Source organism: Megascapheus bottae, chromosome 1 (genome assembly GCF_031878675.1).
Source record: "Megascapheus bottae isolate mThoBot1 chromosome 1, mThoBot2.hap1, whole genome shotgun sequence".
NCBI classification, from domain to species: Eukaryota; Metazoa; Chordata; class Mammalia; order Rodentia; family Geomyidae; genus Megascapheus; species Megascapheus bottae.
In genome coordinates, this window is record NC_143509.1 from 96,839,835 (window position 1) to 96,858,219 (window position 18,385).

Genomic DNA, 18,385 nt, shown 5'->3' on the forward strand with positions numbered 1-18,385 from the left:
GTTAAACACAAGTTTTAAAAGCCTCAGCTAAGACCTACCTACCTAAAGTTGTTTTCAAAATGGACTCAGATATACTATAGCAGTGAAAGAAGAAACAAGGGAATATTGACCATAGGTTCTGGCCATTTTGTGAAACAGTCTCTTTTAATATAAGTATGGCCTACTGAGAATGTTGGAAATATTCTCACGTTTCATGTCTGAGATACGTTAAAAAGTTGTATACTATTCCTGAATTGAAAAACCAGGGATATGGTTATAATCCTATCTGTAAGTGTGTGCTTTATCAAATATAGGGTTACTTAGGAAACAGCTAAAGTGGGAAGAGGTAAAGTTGTAGTGTTGGTAAAAATTTTTAATGACACTGCTTAAAAATGGCCATTCAGGCAGAAAATTTAAAACACAGGTTTCATTAATGTAATTTGTTGCATGTGAGGAATGACTCAAGTATTAAAATACCTGGTACCTTTTTTATTTTCCATGTAGTATGGAGTATTTTTGAGTTGGAAATGAAAACTGGAAGTCTAAAATCTGGACATAGATTCATGTTTATCTCCAGAAGCAGTTACAACTTCCCTACATGAACCTCCATGCAAAAAGCCTTATGTGGTTTGTGTCAGTCATAGGGCTTGACCTCAGGATCTAGGCACTCTTCCTGCCTAGCATTATACCTGGGATATGCTTAATGTGTTTTGGGAGTTGTTGGGCTTACACTCAGGGCCTAGGTGCTGTCCCTGAGTTTTGCTCAAGTCTGTCGCTCTACCACTTAAATCACAGCTTTACTTCCAACCTTTTTGGTAGTTAACGAAGTAGAGTCTCACAGGCTTCACTGCCTGGACTTGCTTTGAACCATGATCTTCAGATCTCAGGCTCTACAGTAGCTAAATTACAGGCCTGAGCCAGAGTACTTTTGTTTAAAAAGTACTGGGAATATGGACAAAGTTACTAATAAGCACACTAGGCAATTTAAGAATGTAAGCGTGGTGGTGGTGATGGGGGATGTTCAAGCTGTAAATGCATAGGTCTGTAACACCAGGTTTAGGCACTAGTGATAAACCATTTTCGTTTTGATTTCTGCATATTTTTCCTTGTTAACTCAGGTTTTAAGCAAGAGATAAAATCTTTTAATGTGTGGCAGAGTTCACTATACCTTATCTTCAAGAATTAATGCTGAGGGCAAGTGAAGCTTACATAGGAAATATGAGTTATTTGAACTCCTTATGTAAAGTAACTAAGAGCTTTCAGGCCGCAAATGTTAACCTTAATCTCATTTTACACTTTTGAAAAAATGGGATGATTACAAAAATCTACATAGCTTTCTAAAGTAATGCCAAGAAACGAGATAATTTTCAGCACAATGTGTAATGATGAGAATCCAATTACTCCAGCGAAACCTCTTTATAAACTGGACCATATGACCACAAAGCTAACAGGAAAAGAAACCTTGTTAACCTTATGACCAAAATGTTAAGAATTACAAATCAAAGTGTTCCAGAGTAAATATGTGTGTATTGCCATCAGGCCCAATTTAGACTCAGCACAACATTAACAGCTTATATGTTGGCAATAACCCAGGCTTCTACCTTGGTGCAGTGTAGGAAGAATAGCACACTGTTAAGTTTGTTACGAAAATAGAGTTTATTAAAAACATCCCTATTGTTTGAGGAGCTTTCACCGTTACCTTGTCTTAAATTAAAAAAAAAAAATAGAGAGCACTTCTAATTACGATTTGTAAACTTTTTAAAGTCAAAACTTTTAAAAAGTTACAGCAAAAGGGTAATATTCATATTTTCAGTATTTTTTTGTTATTTTGTAGCTATTTTTAAATAGAAGGGAAGCAATCAAATTGCTTACAATTCCCCACAAACTACCTGCGGGGCTGTGATATAGCAGGAGCAAATATAATACAGCATCTGTACACCTCAAGCTCTACACTCTGGAAGTGTCACTGTCACATTTTGTCATGTTCCAGTCCTAGCGAGTTGTCTCTGCTGCCGAGCTAGAATCTTTTTCAGGTTCAACGGATGAGGTAGCCTCAGCAGGTGCCTCTTCAGAGGGTTTTACCACTGTGGCCTTGGCTTCCCCCTTATCAAGTTCTGAAACAGTGTCTACGGTTCCCACTTGGCTAGGCGGAGTCTCAATGGCTTTACCACCTGCTCTGTTTGTCACCTCAGACTTCTCTTTCCCTCGGTTTTCGTCCTTCTCTCTACGAGACTCTCTATCTCTAGAATCTCTCTCCCTATCTCGATGCCCACTAGAGCGTCTATTTCTTTCTTCCAAGTCTCTGTGCCTGTCGCGGTCAGGGCTCCTTCTTCCCCATTCTCTCCTTTCACGATTACTATCTCTATCGTCATTACGGCTCCCATACCGTTCTCGGTCATTTTCCACCCTATTTCCAAAAGATCTTCTTCCAAACCTTTCTTGGTCTCTACCTGAATTGAACTGCTGCCTGTTTTCATTTCTGAATTGCTGAGGCTGCTGCTGAGCTGACGGTGGCTGTTGTGATGGTGGTGGCTGCTGTGATTGTGGTTGAGGTGGAGGCTGCTGCTGCTGCTGCTGCTGCTGCTGTTGCTGCTGCTGCTGTTGTTGCTGCTGCTGCTGCTGCGGTGGTGGTTGCTGCCTTCCATCTCTGTCCTCCGCCCCCCCTGGGCCTGGACCAGGGCCCCCAAGCCCTGGCATCCCACCAGGCCTAACGAAGGGGCCGTGTGGTGGGAAGGGCCCTTTCATTCCATGAGGTGGAGGCATTGCAAAGCCTCCTGGTCCTGGTGGTGGACCTCTGGGCATCATGTGTGGTGGCATAGGGCGGGGTGGCATCAAAGGGAACCGCTGTAAGTGTGGTGGAGGCATTCCTGGGGGGCGCTGGAGTGGGATTAGGCCAGGTCGAGCACCTAAGAGACCAGTAGATGGTGCCTGGAGTCCAATCACAGGACCAGGGGCAACTCCTTGAGTGCCTAAAAGACACAAAAGCAAGTAAATAATACAGAAGATGTATGTTCTTTTCAGCTGTTTGCTGTTGAATTTTAGGAAAATGAAATTCAATCCAGAATATGAAGTGTTTTGCTGAATGCCAACTGTTGCCAACCCCAACATGAGGGCCTACCATCAGCCCAAGGCAAGCAATTTTCAAGTCACACTTATTCAAGATAGGTAGAAGGTTGAGTAAACTGGAAAGGGAACTCAGAGCAATTTATTTTTATTTTTATTTTTTTGCCAGTTCTGGGGCTTGAACTCAGGGCCTGAGCACTGTCCTTGGGCTTTCTCAAAAGCTAGCACTCTACCGCTTGAGCCACATCACCACTTCTGGCCTTTTCTATGTATGTGGTACCAAGGAATTGAACCCCAGTCTTCATGCATGCTACGCAAGCACTCTACCACTAGGACAAACTCCTGGCCCCTTGTAGCAATTTTTGAAGAGTTTGTCTAAATCTACTTCTCTAGCCTTCGCGTTAGAAGCTGCTTTTGCCATTTTAAATTCTTAGTACAATACATTCAAAAGTCTCAATGAGATAAATGCTAGAATCTCAATGAGATATGATTGTGTTCAATACCAACTATTTAGGCCAACTGAAAAATATTCCATGTTAGAATTTTACAATCTAAATTCTAAATCTGAACTCATTTTACTATTATGAATAAAAAGGTTACTGGTCTAGAAAACCCAGTAAAAGGTTAGCTCTGATTTCATGCTACTAAAATGCTTCATGGGTTATAGTGGGCATTTATGTGCCATTTTAATGTTTTCCAAAAAAAAATCACTATGCAAATGTGAGGTTTATTTACAGTTTCACTTTTAAAGCACAGCACAATGTATAACTTGCTAAGTCAAGACTATTGAATGATGCAGGTGTGTTCAGTTATTCAGTGTGGCGGCCAAGTATGTTGTGGAAAGTTACATTGACTCACTGGTTTTGCTTCCTGGTTGCATGGTCATACACTCATTCTGGTGTAACAATCATCAACAACAATCATTCAACTGAGAATCCGAGAGGTAAAGGACTGGGATTTTTTTTTTTTTTGGTGGGTCATGGGGTTTGAACTTGGCCTGGGAGCTGTCCCTGAGCTCTTCAGCTTAAGTAGACTACTTATATGACAGAAAGGTATCAGACTCAATTTCTTTCCAAACAAATAAAAAGCAAGTGCTATGACTAAAAGGAGTTATTCACATAATGAAAAACATTCCAGATAGTCAGAATATGGTCTTGTCCAATTGTCTTTGAGCAAAGTTGTGAGTTACCATTAAAACAAACGCTCAGCATCTATCAGATTTTGTCACAAAAGTGGACATGTGCATTCTAAGCCTGGCACCCATGGCTCCTGCCTCTATCTTTCCTACTTATAACATTGAGGATTATACAGTGCAAAGCCAGCCAAGCAAGAAAGTTCATGACTTTAACCATAAAACCAAACATGGGGCTCTAAGCTGCAGTACTGGAACAAAAAATAAAATGTATTCATACTAGTTCATAACTCTTTAACATGTACGATTCAGAAGCTGTGGTACTTAAAAATCTTACTTTTTAAGACATGTGCCTCTGTATCTTTTCCAGCTTAAAAAATGAACACAGTGCTGAGCACGGCAGTGGCTCAGGTGTGTAACCCCAATGACTAAGGAGGCTGAGTATCCAAGGACTGCAGTTCAAACCCATTCTAGGCAGAAAAGTCCCCATGTGAGACTCTTACCTCCTATTAACCAACCACTCAAAAACCAGAAGTGGAGCTGTGCCAAAGAAACAGAGCAATATCCTTGAGCAAAAGAGCTCAGGAACAGTGCGCCCAATCCCTGAGTTCAAGTCTTGACTCACCAAAACAAAGAGCAACAATAAAAAAAACCCCACCACAATAACAACTGCTAACTGAAACAAGATAAAAACTATAGCACTGCCATAGGTTAACTAATCAGTTAACCTGTGGCAGTAAATACATAATACTAAATACTTGATTTGCAAGACAAGCACTTTTCATTTTTGATAATTAAGATCTTAATTAATTTCCCTGGTTCCCCCAATACTCAGTAGTTTGCCAGTTTGGAAAAATGTAAACACACTGAACTGCTTTCCACATGTCACTCAAGTTGAGAAGCAATAAACCATTGTGAAGTGGATAAATGTAGGGATGGTGAGAACTCTGCTTCTTCATAGCCTTCGAGAGAGTGAGCACACACGTACTGGGATTTCAAAGTATTATGACAAGGTAACTTTCAGATTAGTCTGCAAAACTCAGGATGCGATTCTTGTAGGGCAACAGGAAGTTCTATTCCTGATTCCCACCATGACTGTGTCTTGTCAACTGCTAATATGACAATGTCCAATGGATGTAAGTTTACCTCCACCCTACTCAAGACAGAAAATGGGCCAATCCGTCATCCCTAGCATCTTCTTATCTGGGACTGCAATCAGGGCCCAGAGCATGCCAGGCAAATGATACATGTTCTTAGCTTCTGTGTCTGATAGTCTAACTTAGTCAAGTCTTACTTATTACCTTGAACTTTCAATTCTCTCACATTTGTCTCTTGGGTAGCTGTAATCACACACCTGAGCTAACCACTCTCTGCTTGGGAAACTTTTTTTTTTTTTTTTTTTTGGTCAGTCATAGAGCTTGAACTCTGCCTGGGTGCTATCCCTGAGCTCTTTAACTCAAGGCTTTGAAACATGAGTAATGCCCAGCTGGTAATGTTTACAAAAATCACACACTCAAACCTTTCATGTGCTTTTCTTTTTGGCCAGTCCTGAGGCTTGAACACAGGGCCTGGGCACTTTACTTGGGCTCTGCTCTCTCAAGGCTACTGCTCTACGACTCCAATTAACTACTAGAAAACCGGGAATGGTGCTGAGGCTCAAGGGATAGTCTCGAGTTGAAGAGCTCAGGAACAGCACCCAGGTCCAGAGTCCAAGCCCCACAACGGACACACACACAAAAAGAATCCTGCTGTGGGGCTGACTTCAAATGGCAATGATCTGATCTCAGGTTCTGAGTAGATGTCCAACAAACATAACATTCCCACTTGTACAAAGTACTTTCCTTGCAGTCCACCGATAGAACACTGCGCATCATCAGTTGGACTATTCATAAGAACATGAAATGTAAATGGGATCTTAAAGAAAAGTGGCATCTCCCACATAGAAAAACAAGAGATGGATAGCGAAAGAGCAGCAAACAAGGTGGTGCATTCCAACTTCTTGGCCAGCCCTATTTTCCCTTCTACTGCAGCCACTACCTCTGTTAAGTGGTAAAATTCATTAGTCTGGAATTTCTACTCCTCTTTCCATCTCAGCCTCTCCACATACTCCCCATGTCTTCCTTGTCTGCCTCTATAGTCCCTGTTCCCTCACAACTGCCTGGGATACTCCTAAAACTTTTTGCTATACAAAAATACTTGCTACCCATCACCCCCCACAACTCCCCTCCAAGTCCCATCAAGCAATAACAGATACCTTTTATCTCTTGTATAGTTTCAACTCTTCATGTGGAATTATACAGTTTGTTGTCCAACATGACTGGCTTCTTCCAGGTGGCATTTTTGCAACATTTGTTCATTTGTGTAGCAAATCTAAGTGTTCCAAGAAATGGCTGTGCCAGGCTTATAAGCCCTTTATCCCTATTCTGGATCCATCTGCTTTTGCCTATCAATATTATACATACATTGCAAGAAAGAAGTGTACACACACACACACACACACACACACACACACACACACACTACTACTACTACTTTTCTTGTACTATTCTTTAGCCCATAAGTGATTTAAAAGAATAGGCTTATTCTGGCATATCTATCTTGAGTTCTAATCCTAACTATAGCCATATGCTTATACTTTCATTTCATTCCCCAGCTACAATAAGGCTTAAACAATTCATATCAACTGCCTAGAACAGATGAACTATGTAGCATTAGCTTGCATCAATTTTGTCAATCGTTAAATGCTTAAAGGTTCTTAGGCTGTCTACTCATCTTTATACAGGCTCACTGATGATAGCAGGATTTTATCTAGTTTTCTTCCACTTGACCAGTTGCTATGTGCAGCTGGATATTTTGATACTTCACCAATCTATTTTTATAGACCTGCGCATCGCAAGAATGTAGTCACTCTACCAGTTACAACAATAAAGTATTTTAAAAAGCTCTTCTTCTTTCAAGTCCTATACTTAATGAAACATTTCTGAAAATTCCCATTCTTAAATAACATTGAGACTAGCCACTTGCTCCCTTACTGTAGCAGGACAACGCAGGCCGCCAGCCCGATATGTCTGCAACAGCTCACAAAGAAGGCTGCTCTTCTCACTTAACTCATCTTCCTCTACTGAAGCTACAGTAATGCTGAGGAATGCAGCCAGAACACAATACACTCTGAAGCCCACACCACTCACCACCAGTCATACACTGGCCCTAAGCAATTCTTTCTACTCACCTCCTGCTACTTTCTTCCCTTGGGGCTCAGCCTGCTCCAGATGTACTAGCCCCTTGTGGTTCCTTAAGAACATCAAGTTCAGGTTTGTTCTCCTTCCTAAAATGTCTTCCTTCTGTATTTACAAGGATTACTATGACTGCTTTCTATATTCAGATTTCTTGTGTTACTTCCTGTCCACCCTACAGAAAATGGCTCGTCCACAAGAAATCCTCAAATCTTCTTTTTTTTTTTACCCTCCCACCCCCCTTTTAGGGCCAGTCCAGGTCCCTGAACTCAGGCCTGGGCACTGTTCTTGAGAAATCAAGGCTAGAGCTCTACCTCTTGAGCCACAGCACCACTTCCAGCTCTTTTCTATGTATGTGGTACTAAGGAATTGAACCTGGGTCTTCATGCATGTTAGGTAAGCACTTTACCACTTGGCCAAACTATTGGACCTTCTTTTTCATAGGTATGTCTTCACATGAAATTAGTTCCAATCCCTACTAATAGATAAACCCTAGGAAGACAGGTTTCGTTTATTCTGTCATCATTATAACTGGAAAAGTGCATTAATCCGATGACAGAGGTGGATCCATCTCATCAGGAAGATATTTCTAAGGATAAGGACATAGCTACAAAGCTCAAGGGTGGTGAAACTCTCCAAAGTATGAACCTAGGACCTTAGTTCCAAAAAGGTCTACATTTTTCTTTAACTTCCTTTATGATTCCTAGTTCCTATATTTAACTGGAACCGAATAAATTTTTGGTATTATTTTCAACTAGCATTTCTAGTGTATTAAGACAAACATGCCAACCATATTTTTTTTTGTTACAGGGGGAACTGGCACCTACTATTAGTCAGGTGCTCTACTACTGAACTACATTCCTATTATAGTTCATTTCAACTACTCTTAACTCTGTAATCAATGCCCAAAGATCTCTAGGCAAAACAAACATACAAACAAAAACCTGGCAGTACTGGGGTTTGAATTTAGGTTTCACAGTTGGTAACTGACACTCTTCCTTTACTTCTGAGTTAGGGTTTCACATTTATGCACAAATTAGCCTAGACTGTGAGCCTCCTGTTTATATTGCCCATGCAACTGGAAAGACAAAAGCATATCACCATATCCACCTTTCCCTGGTGGAGACTAGGGGAGAGGGAGTCTCAAACTTTTTGAACATGACCATCTGAGCTCTACTCACTCTTATTGGTACCAAGCTAAAAGGTATTTTCTATTTTTGATTTCAGATTGTTGAAGAGAATGTAAATAATACAACCAACACATGTGTGTGTGTTTGTGTATGCATCCTAGATTCACCAATCCATCAATTTTTAAAATACTTCCAATGATTCCTTTTTTATTTTTATTTTTTTGCCAGTCATGGGACTTGAACTCAGGGCCTAAGCACTGTCCTTGGACACATTTTGCTCAGGGCTAGTGCTCTGCCACTTAAGCCACAGCACCACTTCTGGTTTTCTCTGTGTATGTGGTATAGGAATTGAACCCAGGGCTTCGTGCATGTTAGGCAAGCACTCTATCTAGGCTATGCTCCTAGGCGCCCCCCCTCCAGTGATTCTTTTAAGTAGGTACTATGTTTTAAGTGCTGGTGAGAATGAAAGGAAACCAATTTTCAAGCACAAGAAAAAAACAATTCACTCCAATTGCACTATACAAAAATGTAAAATCAGGTTGGGAGTTTGGTTTAATAGAGTGCTTGCCTAGCATGCACAAAAACCTAGGTTCAATTCCTTGGTACCATATACATAGCAAAAGCCAGAAGCGATGCTGTGGCTCAAATGTTAGAGCTCCAGCCTTGTGAAAGCCCAAGGACAGTGCTCAGGCCCTGAGTTCAAGTCCTAGGACTGGCAAAAAAAAAAAAAAAAAAGGAAAAAGAAAAAGTAAAAGTATCCTTAGTATACTAGGCAAGAGATCTTAAAAGGATCAAGTTAATATGGTATATGAGTTATCTCATTTATAGTCTGGCACTATTTTTATAACATCTAAGTCATGAAAATAATTTTAAATATAACTAAGAACACCATTTCAGTGTTTTTTGTTGTTTTTGGTTTTTTTTTTGGTGAGGGGGGGTCAAGTGAAAAGTAGGCTTTATAATTTCCCTATATTTCCTTTGCTTTTTTCAGACTTTGTTTTTACATTAATTGCTAAATATTAAAATTTAACAAAGTATGTAACTCAGTTAAGAACTTCACAATGAGCCTGAAATATACAGGTAACCTCTATGAATGTGGTTAGTTAGCTATGGACAAATATGTCTTACCTGAAATTCTTCACAGCAATATCTGTGTACCAAAATCAATTTACTTGGTCTAATTTCTGCCCTCCAATCTTTCTCAAAATGTCCCTCAGAAACTGAAGTTTAAAGACACTGTTCAGGCTGTGTTCACAGCTACTAAATTATGACTGGCTAGAGGAACACAGCAGTAACATAATAACCCCTTTAGAGTTTTTGCAGAAGACCATGTCTCCCATATTTTGCTTGAAGTGCTTCATCTTCTGAGATGGGCCCATATATACATTTATATCCAAGGCAAATATCTGTTGTGAATTAATCACTGTTTTGAATGACCCATTCTATCACTGCATACTAAGCTGAAGGCACTATAATGCAAAGAACTATTTCTCTGATGTGGAACAAGTGAAACATACCCCAATTATTTGAGTATACCAACTCAAGCATGTTTAAAGCTTTCCAAGAACACTGTTTGTTTCTCTCCTTTTTTTTTTTTTTTGGTGCTGGTCTGTTATGAACTAAGGCCTTAAGGACTAACATACTACCATTTGTGCCACAGCTCACTTCTATCACTTTTTAGTGATTAATTAGAAATCAAGAGTCTCACAGACTTTCCTGCCCAGGCTGGCTTTAAACCACAATCTTCACATCTCAGTATCCCAATTAGCTAGGATTACAGGTAAGCCACTAGTGCCCAGCTCAAAGAATATTTCATATGGTGAAGTCATTAAGCCTTCTTAGTATCAAACCAAATTTTTGGCGTATAGTGGTAATGGTAACCATACCCACCAATGACCATGTAAAATATATCAAAGATGTGAACTTTTTTTTTTTTAATTAGATACTAGCACTCACATTTAAAAAATTCTCTAGAATTCTCTTCTGGCATTCCTTCATGTTAAAGTCTAGTATTTAACTACTTAGACGGTTAGCTAGTTAGCTTTAATGTTCTACTTTAAGTTTAAAGTTATAAACTTATAAAGAAATCCAAATAATTTATATAGGTACTAGAAAGAGAAACATAATGCTAAGTGAAATCACTATAAATGTGGTATTTATTTTAAAGCAATTACTAAAATTGCCAGTGAAATTAGTGGCCTTCTAGGCAGTTTTAGAAACCCTAAGTTGTTATTTATTTATTTATTTATTTTTTGCCAGTCCTGGGCTTGAGCTCAGGGCCTGAGCACTGTCCTTGGACTTTCTCAAGGCTAGAACTCCACCCCTTGAGCCTCAGCACCACTTCCGGCTTTTTTCTATGTATGTGGTACCGAGGAATCGAACCCGGGTCTTCATGCATGCTAGGCAAGCACTCTACCACTAGGCCAAACTCCTGGCCCCTAGAAACCCTAAGTTAAAAAGAGAAAACATGTTTAATTATTTAAACTCCAAAGCTAATTTTGTTACTATAATTTCTGAAGGTGACCTCATTTGTGATTATCAATTCAAATGCCCATGGAGACCAGACAGACACTGAAACATGTCATGCTTCTCTCTGTAAGTCAGTCTGCTAGGCCACCAATTTATTATTACTTTAAAATTCTTGGTAACAAAAATTACCTGCTAGCAAAAAGTAATCTTAGAAATGCTCAATTCTTTTGCATGTCAATGATAGTTTGAATTTAGGACTCTGAACTTGCTCAGCTCTTTTGCTCACAGTTGGGAGTTTATCACTGTAGTCATGTCTCTAGTCTGGCATTTTGCTGGTTACCTGAAAATAGATTTTCTCAAGACTTTTCTGCCCAGGGTGGCTTCAACCTAAAATCTTCTAAGACTCTACCTCTTGAGGAGCTAGTATTAGAAGCATGTGATATTGGCACCCAGGAACAAATATTCACTACTTATTTATAAACTTCATTATCTGTGGTAGTGCAACAAAAATGGGCACAGGGGGATCACCACCTTAATAATGAATAAATTTGTCAAGAAGAGGCTTTAATTATCACAAAGTAAGTAAATTTAACCTAGAAAACTTTTTGTTTGGAAAGTATTTTGGATATCCTGGTGACACAGCAGAGATAGGTAACACAAACAAACATTTTTTTGTGTATTTCTTTATTGTTTGGAACACCAAAGTAACCCAAACTTCACATTTACAACGAATGTTTTAATTTTAAAAAGCTGTACATTATATTAAAAACACATATTACACATTCAAAAAAAGTAAACATAAATGCTTATACAGGCAAGAGATGATGAATCACTACCATCTTTAATATCCTTTTTTTTTTTTAGATGACCAACAATCAAAATGTTCTTTAGCTTTTATGAAACCACAACTGCTCTAGCTACTTTGGCCCATAAAGTCATAAATACACATTTCTTCAAGACCAAGTGGTAATACACTATGGAATATCTAGTAATTTGTTTCAGATGACCAATATTACTCCAAGAATAAAAACCTCTAAAAAAAAAATAGAAATTTAGTTCTTTCCAAATTCAGTATTAGAGGCTATCTGAGCCTAGCTCCAGAAATAGGCAGTCATCTGCCTATTTGTAGGGTGACACCCACAATGAAATCTGAACAAACTATTAAATGGAATCATCCTTAAGGCACCCACTGCCTCTTCCCATTATAATCAGGCAACCTGCTTAATATTTATTCAGCCCTGCCACTTAATTCTAAGTCTCAGTGACAAATCTGCATTAAATCTGGTCTGAAAATATCTGAGGCAACTATGTCAAGATACATTTTCCCCCTAAAAATGTGCTCCTTATCTGCCAATAAATAAGAGTTTAAAATGAATCACAGTAACAGTAAATTATTTTGGAATTGCCAAGTATATTCTCCACTAAGCATCTTAAGTATTACATATGACATTTCTTACCTGTAAAAGTACCCACTGTTGACTAAATGCCTACCCTGTGGGCAGGTACTTTGTGTCAGTACACTGAATTATTGTGACATGCTGGTGTGTCAGGGTCACTTTCATCCCCCTTTAAGATGAAACGAGAGTTCACATCAACTTCTAAGCAGCACTTCTTTTATTAACTTAAAGAAAACACTTCAGCATACTAAGAGGAAAAGTATAAGCATCTTAGTCCTTCAAGCATTCCATGCTTGTGGAACATTACCTTCCACTGAACTCTACTGATCTTTTAGCACTTCAATACAGCTTTGCAATAACTAGGCTCTACCTTTATTAAAATGAATTGTGAAGTCTTCTGAACAAATTCTTGTTTACACTGTAAAAAAAATGTCAGCCAGGTGCTGGTGGTTCACGTCTGTAATCCTAGGTACTGAGGAGGCTTAGACCTAAGGATCTAGATTTGAAGCCAATTTGGGCTACAAAGTCCATGAGATCTTCTGTCCTATCCCCCCAAAAGTGGAAGTGGAGCTGTAGCTCAAGAGTACCAGCCTTGAACAAAAAAGCTCAAAAACTGAGCCTAGGCCCGGAGAAGCCCCAGGATTGGTACCAAAAAAATAAATAATAATATGAATAAACAAAAATAATTTAAAAATGTCATTGAAATGGCAGCCCTGAGTCCACCACAGGGACACCATGAGCAAAGCTCACCTTTTGAAATTGTAATTCTGGAAGGATTTCAAACTCTTTTTTTTTTTTTGCCAGCCACAGGGCTAGAACTTAGGGCCTGGGCACTGTCCCTGAGCTGCTTTTTGCTCAAGTCTAGTGGTCTACCACTTGAGCTATAGTGATTCTCAGCTTTTTCTGTGCATGTGATACCATGGATTCGAACCCGGGCTACATGCATGCTAGGCAGGCACTCTACCACTAAGTTACTTGTCCCACACTTTGTAAATCTTTGACAGATGAATATGAGAAGACAGCAGCCAGTGGGCAAAAGGAACAGGACTGAAATGGTGATTATATGAGGAAACACTGATATCAAAGCAAGTATGAATAATGTGTATTTAGAAAAATATTTGTCCTTTCTCTAAAGAGCCTATTTTACTACAATTAAAAAGGAATTATCGATTGTATATAGACTCCCTTCTTGAACACTTGTTTGTTAAATTTGTCATTTGAAATATGATGTAAAAATCAATGTTAATAAATCCTTTAATTAAAAAAAAAAGGAATTATCTTTTTTGTTGCTGTTGTTGGTCATGGGGCTTGAACTCTGGGCCTAGGCCCTGTCCTTGAGCTCTTCGAGTCAAGGCTAGCACTCTGCCACTTGAGCCACAGAGCCACTTTCAGGAAGCATATTTTCATATTAAACTTTTCAGTATGTCAAAGATTTCTTGGGCCAGGAGTGTGCCCTAGTGATAGAGAGTGATTGCCCTCGCATGCACAAAGCCTGAGTTTTAATTCCTTGGTTCCACAAAAACTTTCCAAGGAAAGTCCTCAGACCCTGAATTCATACCCTAGGACTGGCAAATTTTTTTTTTTATTTTAAACATAGAATTTTTTATTCTTTTCAAGATTTGTTTTGTTTTTAGGGTTTGTTTTTGTCAGTAGTGGGGCTTGAACTCTGGGCCTGGGCACTGTCTCTGTGGTCTTTAGCGCAAGGTTAGGGCTCTCCCACTTGAGCCACAGGGCCACTTCCAGGTTTCTGGTGGTTAATTGGAGGTCAGTCTCACGGACTTTCATGCCCAGGCTAGTTCTGAACCCATGAACCTCAGATCTCAGCCTCCTGAGTAGCTAGGATTATACGTGTGAGCCATAGGATCCAGGCTTCTTTTGTTTTCTGAGGCAGGTTCTCAGGGAGCTCACAATGCACACCAGCTAGAAATTCTCCTGCCTTAACCTTCTAATTGCATGTGCTACTACACTACACCTAGCTTTTTTTCAACATTGAGGGTACAGGGAAGACTACCATTTTGATTACTGAAACTAAACTACATTTTAATTTGAAGTAAAATGATACAGCTTCATTTTTATCTTATACCCCATTTAAAACTTTCAGGATCTGAAATCTTCAGTTTAAATATTTTGCTTTAAAAAGTTAACACAAAAAAAGTGAGACTTAACATGACCCTCTTTCATGGACCTACTGAGGGAAAGATGTATACTCAGAAAAAATATTTCAAGTAATAAAAATTGTGAAGAAAGATTAAGTAAGTTAAGCTGATGGATTTTTTTTTTGGGGGGGGAGGGGTCATGGGGCTTGAACTTGGCTGTCCCTGAGCTCTTCAGCTCAAGGCTACCATCCTACCCTCGAGCCAAGCCCCACTTTCCTTTCTAGTGATTAATTGGAGATAAGAGTCTTACGTTCTTTTGTGCCAGGGCTGGCTTTGAACCTTGATCCTCAGATCTCAGTCTCCTGAGTAGCTAGATTACAGGCATGAGCCACCCCCCACCCCAGCAAGCTTATCAATTTTTGAAGTCTAACTTTGTTTCAAATTTTAGCAGTACTAAGAAATAAAGGGATAGGATCTTTAGATCTGTTGTTAAATCAGAGAGGTAATTAAATTCTTGTAGGAAATCTCCTTAACCACTGACAGTGAAATTTACTAAGCCCAGAGAAAAGCAAACATACATCATTTTGTCAATAGCCTTATGTAGCCTATTCATGGACACCATTCAATTAAGCAATATATTTATAACCGGCGGCATATGGGGGTACAGAGAGAGAGTAGGGAAGAAATTGATCAGAAAATTCTACTAAACAACTATCTTATAAAGCTTTAAAAAACTGGAATCAAAATGTTTGGTTCCTTGGCTCCTACTTCTATATGACTTCCATTATATAACAACTCATTTCCATCTTAACTACTGCTAAGTTAAATGTGAGCCCCAAATTGTTATGTTCCCTAACCTATGGGAAATAAAAATAAGTCTACTATAGGGTTAAGCTAAGGCTTGGAGAGGGAATAACAATTACTTAAAAAGAGTCTTACTTAAATAAAGAAAGGTAAAGGTGTGAAGCAAAAGTCTCCCATAATGTATCAACAACCCACAAGCCTATTGTCTCAGAGGTCATCCAAGTATTCTTTCCTAAAACAATTTAAGATTATAAAAGCAAATGCGCACACACACACACACACACACACACACACACACACACACACACACACACACAGATCTCCCCAAACTATCATGGCTTTGATTAGGAATATTAACTTCCCATTAGTAGAATCAAATAGTTACATTTGGCAATACTGAGTCAAGTATAACAATTAATTAAAAAAGATAGGCTACTGTGTAACAAGTAATGACTCATTTTTAGAATTTAAGCAAGCCAAGGTAAGCCCTGTTAAAGATATAAAGAATCCATATCACACCTCTTGTGGGTAAAAAAAAAAAGTTAACAGAAACTCAGTTCTATAGAAGAAAACTGAGAAGTCAGTGGAGAAATTGATCCTTAGCTGTACAACTGTCACTCACAAAACAAAGTGTTGGGTTATATTAATCATGGACTCCTATGCAGAGTCCACACACACACACACACACACACACACACACACACACGCACAAACACGTACACAATTTTATACCAAACTAAGATGTATGAATCACAAACTTTTATTTAAGACAAACAAGCATGATTTTTTTTTTTTTACCCCTGAAGTTATCTCAACTCAAAGAAAAATAGCTTGAGATAGTTTCAGCAAAATTCATGTTTTTAAAAAACCTAACTTCAGGACATGAAAATTAATTTTTAAAAAGTTAACTTACCAAGAAGTGAAACAGGCTGGGTTACAGGAGGGGTGGGCAGATTCGTGGGTGCAGCAGGTGGCGCGGCAGAGCCATACATTTTCACACTGTCACCAGATTCGGCATTTCCTCTAGCCCCAGACACCACTGTTGGAATGGGATTTCCAATAGATAAGTCTTTTGTAGTGTCTTCATTTATACCAGCGATAGTAGCTAAGGAATATAATTACATCAACATGTAAAGCTGAATAATTATTTTGTAATGTCTTCAATTATACCAGCGATAGTAGCTAAGGAATATAATTACATCAACAAGTGAAGGTGAATGGTAAAATAATTTTCCCAGCAAAAATATTCTTCTGCATATATACTAAATACCCTATTACTGGTTTACTCTCCCTCCTACCCCCAGTTCCAAGATGTCAAGTGAACACATGGGAAACATGCTTACAGTTTGGGATGCTTATTGGTGGAGTGTGAGGAGGAGGGATGGATACCGGTGGAGTTATAGGAGGTGGAGGTCCAGGAGGAAGGAAACCTAGAATAAAAATAACACAATGAGCCAGGTGCCACCAAGAAACCAGCAATCGCACTGTGGCTCAAGTGGTAGAATACTAGCCTTGAGCTGAAGAGCTCAGGGATGGCACTCAGGTCCAGAGTTCAAGCTCCACAACTAACCAAAAAGTAATAAAAACAATACCAAAAGAAACAACCCCAAAATATTAACATTTACTTAATCACTTAATTTTAGGTTCAAAAAAGATTTCTTCTCAAATAACTTTAGCTATACCTGGTGGTAAATGCATTGGATTAAATCCTGGGCGCAAGAAGGGTGGTGGTGGTGGAGGAGGAGGAACACCAGGACCAAAGCCTGGAGGAGGAATTCCCATAGGAGGCGTGAAAGTGGGTGGCTGGAGAGCGCCAACTACTGGAGGACCTGTCTGATGGGGTGGGACCTGGAAAGAAAGAAAAATAAATGTTCAACTGGCACTCTCCAACACTGTGCACAGTACATATGAGAAAATTTTATTGTTCAAAGGGTATTCCTAAATTTGTTTATAATACTAATAAGCCTATTAGATTAAAAACAGAAGGTAATCTGTACCCACCTTAAATGATGTATCTAAAAACTCAAAGTCATACTGTGTTTAATTGGTATACACTTAAGTTCTGATAGCAAATGATGTGATTTTTTCAAAAGCTGTCAGGCCAGGAGTGTGGTTTAGCATGCATGAAGCCCTGGAGTTAATTCTTTGGTACCACATACACAGAAAAGGTCAGAAGTGCTGCTGTGGCTCAAGTGGTAGAGCACTAGCCTTGAGAAAGCCCAAGAATAGTGCCCAGGCCCGAGTTCAAGCCTCGGGATTGGCAAAAAAAAAAAAAAAAAAAAAGTTCCAAAGTCCAGCCACAGAAATTTAGAAAATACAACCCTAAGAAGGGCTATTTGGTATTTGGGTCACAGGTGAGTTCCAATATTCTGTAGTCAAAGGTCCTGTGCTGTCTTATTGGGTAGCTGAGTATAAGAGCACAAGTCATCCAACTCTCTAAACTGAGACGTTTTCAACCCCACATAACTGTAAGATTAAATAACACACACACATTCTCTCTGTCTCTCTCTCTCTAAATTCTAGAGTCTAGCACTTACTAAACCTCAACGAATGTGTGCTAATATTAAGGAAAAAAAAATCAGCTGAGAGCTCATGGTTCACACCTGTAATCCTAGCTAATCAGGAGGCTGAGATCTTAGGATGGTGGTTTGAAGCCAGCCCAGGCATCCAAGTCTGTAAGACTCTCTAATTTCCAATTAACTATCAAAAAAAGCCAAAAATGGATTTGTGACTGAAGTGGTAAAGTGCTAGTCTTGAGCAAAATAAGGTCAAGATGCTGTCACCTTTTCAAGTCCAGGAATGGAACAGAAAATAAATAACTCCAGTTTGAACAGATCAGTTTCCTTTAAGGGAGTCCCAATATAGATAAGGGAATTTGGGGTGTTGATTTATAACAAGACAACAACAACAAAGTAAAATTACACCTAAACATGTATCAAAACATGCAGTTTTCCCCTTAGAATGAGAAAATTAAGTGCCTAGACAGCCCACTCAGATTTACTGGATGCAGTAAATAAAATGTGTCCTTCAGTGCTGAAAGACTACAAAAATCTCTATCCTTTAGGTTGAGGTAAACTAGTTT

The 18,385-nt window shown here is 39.1% G+C and overlaps 1 protein-coding gene across 4 annotated transcripts in view; it reads right to left on the bottom strand.

Annotated features, from left to right (window-relative positions):
- Window positions 1-1,611: 1,611 nt before the first annotated feature.
- The window catches only part of Scaf4 (SR-related CTD associated factor 4), a 54,909-nt gene continuing 38,135 nt past the window's right edge, over window positions 1,612-18,385 (bottom strand). For 2 of the 4 annotated variants that reach the window (XM_090348612.1, XM_090348606.1), the window contains exons 17-20: window positions 16,986-17,151; window positions 16,647-16,733; window positions 16,217-16,342; window positions 1,612-2,948 (exon numbers count right to left, since the gene is read on the bottom strand). In XM_090348612.1, the coding sequence (XP_090204738.1) occupies window positions 1,972-2,948; window positions 16,217-16,342; window positions 16,647-16,733; window positions 16,986-17,151 (1,356 nt within the window). In that variant the 3' untranslated portion in view covers window positions 1,612-1,971. Of the gene's footprint in view, window positions 2,949-16,216; window positions 16,409-16,646; window positions 16,734-16,985; window positions 17,152-18,385 lie in introns of all 4 variants that reach the window. The other 2 variants (XM_090348599.1, XM_090348593.1) reach the window with 1 other exon arrangement.